Source organism: Propithecus coquereli, unplaced genomic scaffold (genome assembly GCF_000956105.1).
Source record: "Propithecus coquereli isolate 6110/MARCELLA unplaced genomic scaffold, Pcoq_1.0 Scaffold482, whole genome shotgun sequence".
NCBI classification, from domain to species: Eukaryota; Metazoa; Chordata; class Mammalia; order Primates; family Indriidae; genus Propithecus; species Propithecus coquereli.
In genome coordinates this window covers 536,618-552,168 of record NW_012150641.1, presented here as the reverse complement: position 1 = coordinate 552,168, position 15,551 = coordinate 536,618, and the positions used below count along the sequence as shown (strand labels likewise).

The 15,551-nt window shown below is 54.0% G+C and overlaps 1 protein-coding gene across 1 annotated transcript in view; it reads left to right on the top strand.

Annotated features, from left to right (window-relative positions):
* The window catches only part of NTN1 (netrin 1), a 181,548-nt gene that overhangs the window by 118,581 nt on the left and 47,416 nt on the right, over window positions 1-15,551 (top strand). Inside the window, exons 4-5 of the mRNA XM_012655637.1 lie at window positions 10,630-10,779; window positions 14,178-14,231. Of these exons, the coding sequence (XP_012511091.1) occupies window positions 10,630-10,779; window positions 14,178-14,231 (204 nt within the window). The remainder of the gene's footprint in view (window positions 1-10,629; window positions 10,780-14,177; window positions 14,232-15,551) is intronic.

Below are 15,551 nucleotides of genomic sequence, written 5' to 3'. Positions count from 1 at the left end.
AGGGGAAAAGGCTGGTCATCTGGGCCAGGCAGGTATTAGTGGCTTGAGCAGCTCCAGCTTTGAGGGCAGAGACCCCAGCCCAAGGAGTGGCCTCCGTTATGTCGAGGTAAGGCCAGCCCCACTGGGGGAGGGAGAGCGATGCCTTAGATCCTGCCATCAGGGGAGGAGATTCCCGGTGGATGTGCTTAACTCCAGCTGTGACCTGTGCTGGCGCATCTTTTCCCTGTTACCTGGGGACGTGGGCGTCAAAAACTCTGTCTGCAGATTTGGCTCCATGTTCAAAGTCTGCAGGGCACCTGGCCAGTCTCTTGACCTCTTTAGACCTCAGTCTCCTCATCTGTGTAATTATATTCAGATTTTTGGTGTCTGAGTCCCTTCCAGCTTTGACATTCCACATTCCACATGCTTTTCTTAGTCAAAATCCTTGATAGGAAAGGACAATTCCTTATAGAGGTGAAGTTTGAGAACCGGTGATTCAGAAAAGGTGGTAAAATCAGGTGGAGATGGTTTTATTGGAGTTACTCAGACCAGTGTTTAAGTTCCACCTCTGGGCAAGACACTTACCTTTGGAGTTTCAGTTTTCTCTTCTGACAACAGGGATAATAATAGTCTCTCCTCCCTCCTAGGGTTATGGTACAGATTAAATGTGGAGCATCCCGCTGCGTGTGTGTTAGCTATGATGATTATTTGTGCAAATCGAGGAAGACAGAAAAAGCAGAACCCTTGAACACTGTCAGCGCACACACAAAGCAGAGACAATTCGTTTGGCCCTCCGATTGACTTAGATCTTTCCATGAGTGATCCTTGAAGAACTGGTCCTTCTTGCTTGAAGGGCTCAGCCCGGGTGTGGACTTTGTGGGCACTTCCCACAGGACTGGGCAGGGCCCTGGGGATTTGCCCTGATTGTGCACCCTCAATAACAAATGAGTTTAAGGGTAGAGATGTGCCTGGCAGCTGCTTGTGGAAGCCCAGTGCAGAGAGGTGAGGGACAGGTTGTGCATGTCCAAATGTGGTTGTAAAAGTGCCACTAAGAAAGACCAGATGGCATCTGGGGGACTCCCTGACAGGATCGGGGCTTGGAGCTGGATACGAGGCTGGAGTTGGCTCTCACTGTCCTGCGACTTCTCCCCCACCGCATTGCTCAGCCCCTGCCCTCCTACACCTGGCCCGTGCAACACATGCACGCACACACACACTTTCTGGGAACCATTTGCAGGACCTGTGCTTTTCGTCTCAGCTGTAAAACAGGTGCAGGAAGACTATCCTCAACTAGATCACGGAGGGTCAAATAACCCAGTTTGGGATTACGGGGCTCCCCTCCCCGCTCCACTTCCTGCTGTCTGCACCTTGATCCGAGAGTGGCAGGGAAAGGCGAGGCCGTGCAACTTGAAACATTTATTCTTTTGTGCCTCTTTAGCAACTGCCGGGAGAAAGGAAAGCATAGCTTGGGAGGAGGTTGACACAGACAGCTGAAATGAGGTTTGGGGATTATCTTCGGATTTTGGTGATCCTCGCTCCCTCATTAGCGTGGAGAATTCAAGAGTGGAGAGTGTCGTGTGGCTGTGGCTGAGGCTGCGGCTGGCCTAGGATGTGGGGGGATCATCATTCCCACTCACCTCCTCCTCCTTCCCTCCAGATGCGCAGGGTGAGTGAAGTGTCTGTTCCCTGGTGGGAAGGGCAGCAGATTGGCCTGAGTTCTGTTCAGATTGGTAGGGACACTGCGTGCTCGTTGATTGAGCAAGTGTTTATGGAGCACCTACCACAGACTAGATGCAGTCCCTTGGAACTTGCTTTTTGATGGGAGGTTGACAATAAACAAGAAAAGAGGAGGAAGATAATTATTGATGGTGGCGAGTTGTATGGAGGAGATTGGCAGATGGAGAGAACTGGGGGAAGCTGCTCTACCAGGTGGCCCTGGAGATGGGACATTTGAGATGAGACCTGGGGTGTGGGGAGAAAACAGCCACAAGGAAGCCGGGGAAGGAAGAGCATTCCAGGGCGGTGCCACAGTCTGGAAATGGGAGAGGGCTTGGCAGGCCCATGGTCAGAAGGCAGGCGAGGGGAGAAGGGGCAGCTCATGGGAGTCTGGAGGGGAGGGTGTCCCATTCTAAGAGCGCTGGGAGCGGCTGCAAGGAGAAGAGTGACCTGAGCGATGTGCTAGGCTTACCTTTTAAGAAGCTCCTTCTGTAAGACAAGCCACAGGTGAGGAGAAAATCCTTGCACATTCTGTATTCTATGGAGGGCTTGAATCCCGAATATGTTAAGAACTCACGAGACTCTGTACAAAAAATTAAAAATTAGCTGGGCATGGTGGTGTGCACCTGTCGTCCCAGTTACTTGGGAGCCTGAGGCAGGAGGATCACTTCAGCCCAGGAGTTCGAGGCTACAGTGAGCTGCGATGACACCACTGCAAGCTAGCCTGGGCAACAGAGTGAGACCTCATCTCAAAAAAACCCCAAAACTTCTCAAAACACAACAAGGCCAGGTGCGGTGGGCTAGTGTCTGTAATCCCAGCACTTTGGGAGGCCAAGGCGGGAAGGTTGTTTGAGGCCAGGAGTTCAGGGCTAGCCAAGGCAACATAGCAAGAGCCTATCTCTAAACCACACAAAAAAACACAAAAACAAGAAAACAAACAACCAGATTAAAAATGAGCAAAACACTGAAACAGATAATTCACCAAAGATAGACTGATGGCAAATAATACATGACACATCCCTAGTCTTTAGGGAAAAGCAAATTAAAACCACAATGAGCTACCACTGCACACCTGTTAGAATGCTGCAAATGTAAAGTGCTGGCAATTCTGTGCTGGGGAGAGCGGGGAACAGCGGGGACTCTCATGACTTGCTGGTGGCAACTCAGCACGGCACAGTGGCTCTGGGTGACAGTTTGGCAATTTCTTATAAAGTTAAACATAGACCTGCCATGATACCCAGCAATCCCACTCCTAGGTATTTATACTAGAGAAATGAAAATTGATGTTCACATAAAAACCTGTCCATGGACGTTTATAATAGCCTTATTCATAGTTGCCCCAAACTGGAACAACCCCAGTGTGCTTTGGTGAGTGAATGGAAACATAAACTAGAGCCCAACTGTACAAAGGAACACTCCTCAGCAATGAACGTGAATGAACTATTGATTTATGCAGCCACACGGATGGACCTCACATGCATTCTGCTAAGTGAAAAAGGCGGTCTCGAGATTACACACTGTATCATCCCATTCGTACATCCTGTGCTCATAGACATTGTACACACGGACGATCCCAGAATAGGACATTGCAAAAAAGACAAAACAGTAGGGACAGAGGACAGATCAGTGGTTGCCTGGAGTAGGGGAGGGAGTGACTACAAAGGGGGAGCAGGAGGGATTCTCAGGAGCGCTGAGCTAATGTAGTGGTTGTAAGAATCTAGGCATGTGAAAAAACCCAGGGAACTGTACACCAAAAAGGGGTAAATTTTACTCTTTTGCAAATTAAATAATAAGGCTGTGCAAATTAATAACAAGAATAAGAAGAAACTCCTTCTCTAGGGCTCTCTGACCCTGTGTCTTTGGGCTTCTTTTTTTTTTTTTGAGTTTTGCCCGGGCTTAGAGTGAGTGCCGTGGCGTCAGCCTAGCTCACAGCAACCTCAAACTCCTGGGCTCAAGCGATCCTTCTGCCTCAGCCTCCCGAGTAGCTGGGACTACAGGCACGCGCCACCATGCCCGGCTAATTTTTTTTTTCTATATATTTTTAGTTGTCCGATTAATTTCTTTCTATTTTTAGTAGAGACGGGGTCTCGCTCTTGCTCAGGCTGGTTTCGAACTCCTGAGCTCAAACAATCCGCCCGCCTGGGCCTCCCAGAGTGCTAGGATTACAGGCGTGGGCCACCGTGCCCGGTCGTCTTTGAGCTTCTTTGTACCCCATCTCCCAAACCTTGAAACTCTAAACTCACTTAGTGAGACCAGTGTCCCTGGGTCAACCTTCCCGCCCCCTCCCCCAGTCTCTCCCTCACCCCTCTCCTCTCCTGTCTGATGGCTTCCTCAGCACCTTACCTGAGGTCCCCTCCATTGCAGAACACTCTAATAGCCTCTGCCAGCGTTCCCATGTTTCTTCTCTTGGTTGCTGGTCCTTCACCCCTGTTTTGGGTAGTGGAGAAGAAATAGGTACTTGGACACCTTTGTGCCTGATAATCATCTTCTCCCCAGTGCCGCCTCTGGGGAGGGGTCCCGCCAGGTTTTCCCCAAAAGATTTGACTCCCATAAGAGATACAGGGACGTGAGAAGACCTGAGATCTGGATTTTTTTTTCTGAAGACACTTGCCCTTACTGTCTGTGTGGGCAGCTCTCACAGCACAGAGCATGTTCCCGGCCTCCTCCTCCCTGGCTTCCGCAGCGGCCACAGATTGGCCTGGCCCACGTGGCGGGGCCTGTCCGCCGGGCTGCACCCACCCCTGCTTTCTTTGTGGATGGTATCCGGGTACACAGATCAATCTTATTCAAAGCACAGAAGAATGTTTCCCCCCAACTTAGGATGGCCACAGACACATAGGCCCTTTGGCATGAGCTGTAGGCTTTGGAGTCCCACGAGGCCTTAGGTTGGCTCTAAGGATCAGTGGTTAAAATTCCCATGTTTGCTGCTAGAGCAGTGACCCAGGATCCAAGGAGAGTGATTTCTCTGCCCATTGCATTCCTCTATGCCTTGGAAACCTCATTACGGAGCTTTCCCATCAGATGGAACGATGCCTCCAGCACCTGGTTTTTTTTTTTTTTTTCCAGACAGAGTCTCACTCTTTTGCCCGGGCTAGAGTGCCGTGGCACCAGCCTAGCTCACAGCAACCTCAAACTCCTGGGCTCAAGCAATCCTTCTGCCTCAGCCTCCCAAGTAGCTAGGACTACAGGCATGCGCCACCATGCCCGGCTAATTTTTTCTATATATTTTTAGTTGCCCGATTAATTTCTTTCTAATTTTAGTAGAGATGGGGTCTCGCTCTTGCTCAGGCTGGTTTCGAACTCCTGAGCTCAAACAATTCGCCCATTTCGGCCTCCCAGAGAGCTAGGATTACAGGCGTGAGCCACCACGCCCGGCCCAGCACCTGGTTTTGAGCACGTTCTTCTGGACTGGAACAGAGGCCTTCCCCTGCACGCTGGGCTGGTGAGGATGGGGCTGCTGACAGGGCAGGATCCCTAGCAGAAGCTCTGACTGTGGGCCTCCCTCTCTGACTCTGTGCCAGCCTCCAATGGGCCTTGGGACCCAGCAGCACTCCCTGCCTGACACTTCTTGGGCTGCCCTTTTGGGAACAGCCCTCAGGTGGCCGGTCTGCAAGCCGTGGGGACTATTGGGAAGCAGAGCTGGGAGGGGCTATAGAGATCACGGCAGCCCTGATAGCTGCCTTGCGGGCCTGTGGGGGTCTCGGGGGCCCACAGAGATGCGGGCTGCTGTGGAGAAGGTATTGACTTCCACGGGGAGCTGGGAGCTGGGGAGTGAAACTCTAACCATTGCTGGAGTTGAGGGTCAATCTCCCTTCTCACGAGTCCATGGCTTGGGAGAGGACTTGGGGAAGAAAATGCTTACCAGGGCTTCAGAAAGGGCGTTAGGCAGCTCGGGCTGCCAGAACAAAGTGCCCCGGGCCAGGGGCTTAAACAACAGAAATTTATTTCTCACAGTTCTGGAGGCTGGAGGTCCAAGTTCAAGGTATCAGCAGGGCTGGTTTTTTCTGAGGGCATGAGAGAAGGAACCGCTCCAGGGCCCTCTCCTTGGCGTGTAGATGGCCGTCTTCTCCTCGTGTCTTCACAGGGTCTTCCTGCTTTGTGTGTTTGTGTCCTCATCCTCTCTTATAAGGACACTAATCACGTTGGATTAGGGCCCACCTTAATGACCTCATTTTAAATCAGTCACTCCTTTAAAGACCCTGCATCTAAATATATCCCATTCTGAGGTGCTGGCGGTTAGGGCTTCAACGTATGCATTGTGTTTCGGGTGGGCACAGTTTGGCCCATACCGCAAGGCCAGGCTGGAAGCAGGCTTCACGACTGGCCAGAGGCCTGGGTGATAGCCGTGGTGATGTCTGGAGTGAGAGGGGGAGCCTCAGTTGTTCTGTCCCATCTGTCCTGCCTGGATCCCCAGAGGGGCTTATGCCCAGCCAGCTTCCCTGTCGTCCATAGGCATGGCCACTGGAGGGTCCTGCTTGACTCCAAGAGCCCCTAGAGCCAGAGTCCTCAGGAAAAGTAGCCAGACCTCTTGATAGGAGCCCAGGATGGGTTTCCAGAAAGCCCTGGTGTGAGCGGCAGTGGAAAGGGGCCCAGCCTCTGGAGAGCATCCCCTCCCCAGTGGAGGCTGTGGGCTTCAGGGATCCAGGACAGAGGGCATCGGGGGGGGCAGGGCAGGGCGGCTGCCCTGGTACAAGAAGCCAGGAATCAGAGCCTTCCGGGCCAGCTTTGCCAGGGCTCTCTGAAGTTCCCGGGCACCCTTCTCTTCACTGACAAACCAAACATCAACAGGAGGATTCTGGCACAGTGCAGGCAGGTGCTGGTGCAGGGCAGGCCATCAGTAGGGGTGTACAGGAGGCCCAGTGTGCCCTGCAACATGAGCCCTTCTCTCCCTGCTCTCGGCGAGGACACTGCGATGAATGGCAGCAGAGGGAGTGATGGTCCAAGGGTCGCTGTCCTGGTTCCTTTGGAGTCAGTATGGAGACTAAGCCTCAGCCTGTTGGGTTGGAAGTGACTTTAATGGGGGCATAGACCTCTGGCCTAACAGGGGCCACCTGTGGTCCAGAGAGAGGAAGGCAGTAACCCAGGGTTGCTGGCAGGGCGGGGTCCAGACTGAGGTCTCCTGTTGCCCATCTGAAACCACTTGGGTCACCTGAGCTGCCCATCCCTGTCTGATGAACCAGAGCAGGGACAGTCTCGGTTCTCTGCTTTGTGGGGAGGCTCTCCAGCCTGCCGCGTTCGTGGGAAACCTGAGCCTGCTGCGTTCTCAGGGAACCGGCCTTCCATCTGGTCTCACCTTTCCCTTTATGGAAAAAACCTCGAGTAGATTGTTTCCCGTGACCAGGTGCTGCCTGTTCCATGCAGACGGATGACCTGCCACGGAAGCAGTTGACCTCCCTCTGGAAAAGGTGGCTGACTTCCAGGGAAACGGGAGTCACCACGCGGGCTTCCTACGGCAGAAGATGTTCTGACCCCGCCGTGTTCTCAGAAGGGTTAGGGAGGCTCCCTCTTCATCCGCCTCACCAGAGGCCCCTGCAGAGGAAAAGACCCCCACTTACCTGGCGTCTATCTCCTCCCCAGCTTCCTCCACTCTCCTCTGCCCTGCCCACTGCAGCCCTGCGTGAGTCTGCGTGTGTGTATGTGTGTGTGCTTTGTGGGTCTGTGTGTTTGTGAGTTTGTCAACACAAATCTGTATGTCTGTGTCTGAGTCTGTGTGTGTGGGGGCGGGGAGGGTAGAAATCCGTTTGCGTTTCTGGGTATGCGTGTGAATCTGTATGTGTATGTGAGTCAGTAGGGATTTCTGTGTGTTTCTGTCTGTATTTCAGGGTTCAGGCTACAACAGGATGCATCTGACTTTTGTCTTCCTAAGAGCCAGGGCCTGAGGTTTCCTTTGGACTCAGACTCTCTACCTTTGACAATCCTGGTCAGATTCTCTCTTCTAAGCTGTAGAGAAACCCACTATGAGGGTGTTGTCATCTGTCAACTTTCCTTACACCTTGAAACTCACTCTTCTTTGCAGAGGGTATAATTCGAGCCATCCCTATGCATGAGTTTTGGGGAGAAGTTCTTACTTTGGAATCATTTGGTTGGAAATTGAGGATGAATTCCATGTAAGTCTGTTAGGATTGCATTTGGCTGCAGGTAACAGAAAGGCCACTTTGTGTTGGTTTAAACAGATAAGAACTTTTTTCTCCGTGTAGGACAGAAGGACTGTGGCGCTGTCCAGAGAAGGTAAGGGTCCTGAGTGGGGCCCTCAGAGGTCCAGACCTTTCCGTTGCTCTGCACAACCCCCCTTCTCCTGCACTTTCCCTTGCCGGTCTGCTGTGGTCTCCTCTGCACCGTCATGCTGACTTCATAGGGCTGCTGTGAGGACCAGAGGAGACAGCACTTAGGAGAGAGCATGGATGTGCTGAGGTGGTTTACAGGAGTTTGATGGGGGTGCTGTTACGGAAGAATGCTTTGCCGTGGGCAGAGTGAAGCCTGGGGATGGTCACACTGCCCTGGAGGTGATCTGAGTGGCCTTCTGAGGCTCCCCCCCTCTGGAACCCTGATGGCTTCTCTTCCTAGGACAACAATTTGCAGGTGTGGAAGCACAAGTCTGCCTGCTGCCTCTGTTAGACCAGACTCACAGGTCAGACTCTGCAGAATCTTAGGAGAAAGATTTGGAAACCCAGCAGCAAGTATCAGCTCACGTTGCACCAAAGGATGGTCCCTTAGGAAGTGCCTGCTGCACATGGCAGACCCAGAGCTGCCCCGCCATTACTGAGCATGGCCTTTGGCTCCAGCAGACCTCAGCTGGCGCCTGGCTCTTCCCGGCAGTGCACCAGCCAGCCCAGGCAGCTGAGCAGGTCACCAGCTGTGAGGGGCCTCGGGGGAGAACAACGCATGGTCCTCCTGCCTCCAGAGTCTGCTCTGGGCAAGCTCTTGCCAAGATGAAGACAACCTGGGCCAGCAGTGACGTCCGTGTGGGACTTGGCTGTGCACCTTCAGTGACTTAGCAACCTTTGGTGACCTCCCCCAGCCAAGTCCAAGGAGCTGGTGCCCAGCTGTGTCCCATCAGCACTGAGGAGAGAACGTCTTGGCATGAATTTTAGGATTACCAGCAGGCTTGCCAAGGGGGCCAAGGGAGGTCAGCTGGCATGAGTCCCTGGAGTCCCACGTCAGGCACTTGGGACAGCGGGCCCCTGTGCTGTGGCCCTCTGTGTTCACATGGCCAACTTAGAGATGTCTCCCTTCCCACCCCAGGGACAGATTTAAGAGGCCGTAGGGAAAGGTCAAAGGCCCTCTCCAGCCATGCCCTTCTTAACATCCTCCTCGGTGTTCCCCCGTGGGCATCAGGGCTGGGTCTTCCCTTGCTACCAAGTGAAAAAACAAACAACAGGGAATGAATTTGAATCCAGGGTAGACTGAAGACGGTAATTTCCTGACAGAAATCAGGACTCCTCCCTCGAAGGGGCAGGACTGGAGCAGTTCCCTCTGCCTCACGTGGACCCGAGATGGGAGGAACTGGCCAGCTACCTCCCAGCCAGGGCCCTGCCCCGCCCTCCTCGAACCTGTCAGGGGCACCCACAGCGGGACCCTCACTCCCAGCATTTCCAGAAGCTTTCGCATGTCCAGACACAACTTCAACAAACAATTCCTCACATTCTTCTCTTCTCTGCTTTCCTGCCTTGTTCCCTCCCTCCTCCCCATCCTGATTCTCCTCACCGGCCCCTGCTGGCCCGAGACTGGCTGGGAGAGGCCGTGTTTTACTCACAGACTCGCGCCCTCAGTGCTTGCTCGGGAGGTTCTCGTGGGGCTCTTTCGGGATCTCTGCTCTCACTGTGTTCTTGGATTTTTTTGTGTGCCATCTGGAGCAAGAACACACAGCAGCCACCAGGCACTGACTGAAGGTGCTGCACAGTGCCTTCCTGCAGACAGCTCCCTCCCTTTTCCAGGGTCCTTGGGGAGGGGGTAGGCAGGACATTTGCCTCCCTCCTTCTGTCCTCCCTTCCCCACTCACACTCCGAACCCACCGTCTAGGTCGGGGAGGTGGGATTTAGCAGGAAGGGCTGGTGTTCTGCACTTGCTGCTGTAGCTGTTCTGCCCGGAGCATCAGGACATCCCCGCAAGGTCCTCTGGCTGCTCCAATACCGGGATTGGGTGCGTAGAACACAGTGAGGGAGCCTTGGGTGCAGCGCGACAAGGTGCCACTCCTCTGGAGCTGGGAGGAGTGGGTGGGGCCTGCTCTGTGGTACAGAAGCCACTGGCCTGAGTGTCGGGGCCTCACCTCCCACCCCATCAGCATGGCTGGTCCCTCCCTGGGAGTTCCCTTCACCTCTACAGTCTTTGTTTGCACATTTAATCAAGGCTTTAAACTAAATTATCACTGTGACCCTTTCTAGTGCTACATTTTATGGGTTTTGTGATCTAGAAGCCTGAGCCTGGCTGCAAAGCAGGGTGTGCGGGCAGCAGCCGAGGGACTAGCCCCCCCTACAGTTGTGCCCCTCCGACCTGGTACACTGCAGGGCTTCATCAGGCCCCGGACCCCCTTCCTCCTACCTGCAGCGCCAGCCAGGGGTTTGAGAGCTGGCTGGGGACAGAGAGTGAAAATTCGCAGACTTACCTTGTCAAGGGAAGGTGGCCTCCAGGTCCTGACTCACGCAGGGCTGCGGGCTTTGTATTCCTGAAAACGTTTGAATGCAGGCCTCCTCCCGGGGCCTCCCCAACTTCACTTCCCTGCTGCCAAAACAGGCCTTTCAAGTCAGTCCATTTTGGTTTTTATTCCCCATTTCCAGGTGGGCGGGTGGCCAGTATCAGAGCTCTGGAATGTGTGTGGGCTTGGCTGGGCCAGCCCCCCCATCTCTGCTCTTCCCCTGGGGTAGGGGGGGGTCCTGCAGGGAGGGTGTGCACTGGCCCCTTCCACCCCCTGACCCTCCTGCTGTGTGTTCTCCACAGCCTGTGATTGCCACCCCGTGGGCGCTGCTGGCAAAACCTGCAACCAGACCACCGGCCAGTGTCCCTGCAAGGACGGCGTGACGGGCATCACCTGCAACCGCTGCGCCAAAGGCTACCAGCAGAGCCGCTCTCCCATCGCCCCCTGCATAAGTACGTGCAAGGCACCCTGTTTCTCATGTCTCTGGCCTGGGTGGGGGGTGAGCCCTTTGGGGCTGCTGGTCACTGACGTCCAGTGGGTTCAGCGCTCAGGGACGTGCATCTCTGCGTCAATGCCCGGTGATCAGTAAGTCCCCACGGAGACCCCCAGGTCTGTAGGGTTCTTACAGAGGAAGCTGGGGGCTCAGGAGAGCCAGCCTGTCTGTGGCTCTCTGTCCTGACAAACACTGAGTCTCCTGCTTCAGGTCCCGTTCTCACATTCCACCTTGACCCTGGACCTGGGGTGGGCCCATAGCAGGGGCCACTGCTGCAGCTGCCCATGGTGTGTTCAGGGAGCTGGGCAGGGCTCCCGTGCATGGCACCTACAGCCCCTGTGAAGCCCCTGAGTTGCTGGAACATGAGGAGGGGTGAGCAAGATGGCAGAGGTCACTCAGGAGGCTCGACCCAGAGGGGTTTCAATATGTTATATCTGGTAGAGTCACACTGGTGTCATAAGCAGAAGATTAGCCCTGCTTGGAAGTCAAGCCTGGTTGGGAGCTGCCCCCCACAACACTCCCCAACCCCTTGCCTCAGCCCTGTTGATTCCTTGTGCAGGGCTGACCTAGACCAAGAAGGGAGGGCAGGAGTGAATGCTAACCAACAAGGCAGAGCCCAGGGGCAAAGTCTGATTCTCTAGGGAGCAGTGGGTAGCAAACTCTGCTCTCTGGCCCAGGGAATTGGCTGCTGCCTGTTTTCTTTTGGCTTGGTGATACAATAATCACCTTTTTTTTTTTATTCAGGCTATAGTACAGTGGCATCAACATAGCTCACTGCAACCTCCAATTCCTGGGCTCAAGCAATCCTCCTGCCTCAGCCTCCCCAATAGCTGGGACTACGGGGGCACACCCCCACACCCAGCTAATTTTTCTATTTTTTTGTAGAGATGGGGTCTTGCTATAGTTTCAAGGCTGGTCTCAAACTCCTGACCACAAGCAATCCTCCTGCCTTAGCCTCCCAAAGTGCTCGGATCATGGTTGTAAGCCACCATGCCTTTTACCTTTTTTAATGGTCGAAACAAAAATCAAAAGAAGAAAAATATTTCATGACAGCATTATATGAGATTCAAAGCTCAGTGTCCATAAATAAAGTTTTCTTGGAATACAGCCACGCCTACTTGTTTATATGCTGTCTGTGGCTGCTTTGAGACTCTAGCAACCGAACTGTAGTTTAACGGAGGCTGTCCGGCCCTCAGAGCCTAAACTATGTACTGCCTGGCCCTTTGCAGAAGTCAGCTGACCTCTGTGTTAGGGGTTTTCAGCATCCCTTAGCTCTGGGTGGGCACTGGTGTCTACAGTCGGTCCTGACAGTCATATGGCCAGTGCCACAGGGCCACAAGCACAGAGGCTGTGCCCCCTTCACATAAGCAGCCACTGCAGGGTCCTCGGAGTGTTCCCCCCAGCCCTTGCAGAAACCCACTCCCCCAGCAGGTGGGAGCCTTGGACACGCCACACTGTCCAGGTGGGTATGGCCTTCACTTCAGGAGCGTGTTGCTCTATCCGTTGCAGCAGCTCTTCTGATCAGTTTCTGAATGAGGAGATGTTTCCACATGGCTGTCTGCAGGCCATTGCTAATAGCAAATGACCCAGGTAGCAAATGACCCAGGTCGGAGCCTCAGGAGAGAGCTGAGTAGCCACCTAGGGCAGAGCAGGTGGATGGTTTGCACGGCAGCCTCCAGTTGCTGGTCTCATACTTGTCAAAGTCTTTCTCTTCTGTCTGTCCAAAAGCTGCAAGATGCACATTTTTAGAAGGTGAGAAGCAAATCTGGGGTTATGAAAATATGGAGGAAAACTGAGGTCTCCCTTTTGAAGGGAGTTAGGGTCTGTCAGGTTGCTCTGAAATGACCGGAATCAACATTTCACATTCCCTAGTGGAAGGACCCAACCTGAAAATGGAGCTGATGCTTCAGAATCAGAGGCCAAAACCTCGGGAAATGGGAACTCTCACCTTCCAACATGCTCTGTGCCTTCTCCCTTCCTCTTGCAAAGGGCAGGCCGGTGCCTGGCACGAGCGAGCATTTTCCCCCAACAGTCTGCAGACCTGGGAAAGGGAAGGGAGGGCCGCGGAAAGTTGGGAGGATTCCCATGAGCTCTTCCTGAGGGCACGGGCTGCAGGTGCACAGGCAGTGCCTGGAAGACTGGTGTCCTATTGTGTCACGGCTCAGGAAGCCATGGGCCCTCCGTGTGCATCTCAGAGCCAGGCCTGCCTCCAGCCCCGTTCATGGACTTGCAGGATTTGATTCAGCCATTCGGATGTTGCCTCCCGAATGTGGTCTAAGAAAGGGCCTGGTACGAGGTGCAGCTTCCTAATGACCTGCTGTGACAGGCACCTGTGGGTTGCTCTTGCTAAGAAAATCACCCAAGAGCAAGATTTGACTCCAGATTTTCAGGGCTGTGTCTCCACCTGTTCTTCCTAAAGGTGCCAAAGCTGCCTCCTCTGGGTGACTCTCAGATTTGCCCCCGCTCCCTCGGCCTGAGTATTCCATCCCGACATACCAAGCCTCACATCCTAGCTGGTGTAGAATCTGGGGGTCCAAGGTCTTACCCCAAAGGGTCAGATGGTGGCTTAGAGTCAGTGGGGTTTGTGGTCACTCAGTGGAGGAAGTGAGTCCCTTGCCCTTAGGGACTTTTGGAGTATGGTTTGGCCTTGTCCAGAAAGAGGAAGCCTGAGCTTCGATGCCCAGTGGGGACTGGCTGAGCCTCTGCACTTTTTTGAGCTCAGGGTTGGGCGCAGGAAGTCGTAGGAAGTGATTGCTCTTCCAGGTAGAAAGAGAATAATCAAAATGAAGCACATGCTTTTATCAGGCCCTTGGCTCTTCTGTACTCTGGCTTGTGAGATGAGAGCCCATGGAACCTGAGCCCTGGTGCAGACACTTCTCTGCACACATGAGGGACCTCCCTTGGGGCAGGTTCCTGGCCCCCTCACATGCCATCTCTCCAGGAGACCCTTCTCCCCCGGGGCTTGAGCTCAGAGTGAGCAGGGGCCAGGTAGCTGCCCCATGATGAGCAGAGGGGCCTGGGGAAGCCCCACTCCGGCACCCTGGGGCTGAGCCGCACTGATGACAGGCCAACAGACAGCCCAAGTGCGGTGCACACACCAGGTCTGGGAGGGTCAGCATTCCCTGTCCCCTCCACAGCCAGGAGCCGTCAACATCCTGCCAGGTGAAGGGACAGCTTCCAAAAGAGAATGACAGGATGCCACTGCTGACTCTTCCCTTCTTGGGCTGTGGCTGGGAAAGGGAAGGGAAGGTCATGGAAAGTTGGGAGGAGACTGTGCTGGGCTCATTCTCATTCTAAGGTCAAAAATAACATCTTCTTACCTGTTTTCTCTTCCACCCTGTCCTGAACCCCGAAAAGAGATCCCTGTAGCACCGCCAACAACCGCGGCCAGCAGCGTGGAGGAGCCTGAAGGTAAGTGCCCCCACCCCCTCCCTCCTCCTTTCTTGCTGTTGCCCTGGTGGGCGGGAGGGTCCCGGGGAGGGGTGTTAGGAGGCCCCGACTCCTCTGTACCACCATCTGGGCTCTGCTGCAGGGGAGTGGCACCCCCTGGGCTGCACTGAAGAGGGTGGAACCACGGGCACTTTTTTGTGACTTCGGTGCCTCTCCCAAGCCCAGAACCCTAAATATTGAGCTCCTCTGACTTGCGCACCAAAGTTGAGAAGCCGTGCGCCTGCCCAGCGCCACCCGAACCGAGAGCGTGGAACTTCCTCCAGGGGCTGCAGAGGGGGGATGGAAAAGGAGCTCTTGGGCATAGGGGTCCATGAACAGAATCTGGGGAGCCTGTGAGCTGGGGCGGGAAGAGAATCACATCTTCCCTTTCATTCACCTCTAACTGAAAATCGAGCATTTCCTCCATGATAAAGGGAGACCACAGACCACAGCAGGCGGCCGTGCCTGCAACTTGGTCACCAGTGGAAATCACAACTGTTTTGACATCACGTTACAGTTGGTGCATGAATTGCTGTTTATGCTCAGTATTGCTTCAAAATTACAGAAGTTACCAGACCCGCAGCTAGATCCTGATTTATAATCATTAATAAAGAAGCACATATATAATGTAACTATACCATCCATCTGGGTTTTTAAAGACAGTTGGCTAGCTCTACTTCAGTATTGTTAGTTTCCTGTGTCATGCTCTGATTATACTTTAGCACCGAGAAATGTTATTCTGAGGAGGGGTCCCCAGGCTTCACTAGTCCTTGGTGTAAGAATGGTTGTGCAGCCCCAGCTTTGGGCACACAGGGGGCAAGCATGGAGCCCTGCTGGGTGGGGTGCCCTGGTCTGGGGTCACACGAGGCTTCAGTGTACTGGTACTTGGGGTAGGAGTGGAAGTGGGGGGCAGAAAGTGACAGTGGGGGTCCCACCATGGACACTCCTGCCAGCTCTGGGGACCCTTTCTCTCTCCAGATAGGACTGTAGGGGGGTGTTGGGGAGCTTGCAAACCCATGTGGTCACCTGAACATTTTAGGATAAAGACTGGATTTTGGAGATTATTGGCAGTGCACTGGGAACTTGAGAGAAAACAGGTTCAGAACTTCCATGTGCACGGTCCACAAACAGTCCTCAAATAGGAGAGGACACTAATGTGTCTCGGGGAGTGCTGGGGGCCAGCCACGCTGGGGAAGGCCAGAGATGGTGGGGTCTCGGGTTGTCTGCAGAGTCTTTGGGCACCTTTGTTTGAGCTATTCGCAGGAGGGATGGCAATGAGAAGGGTTCGGGGGAAGCAGCATC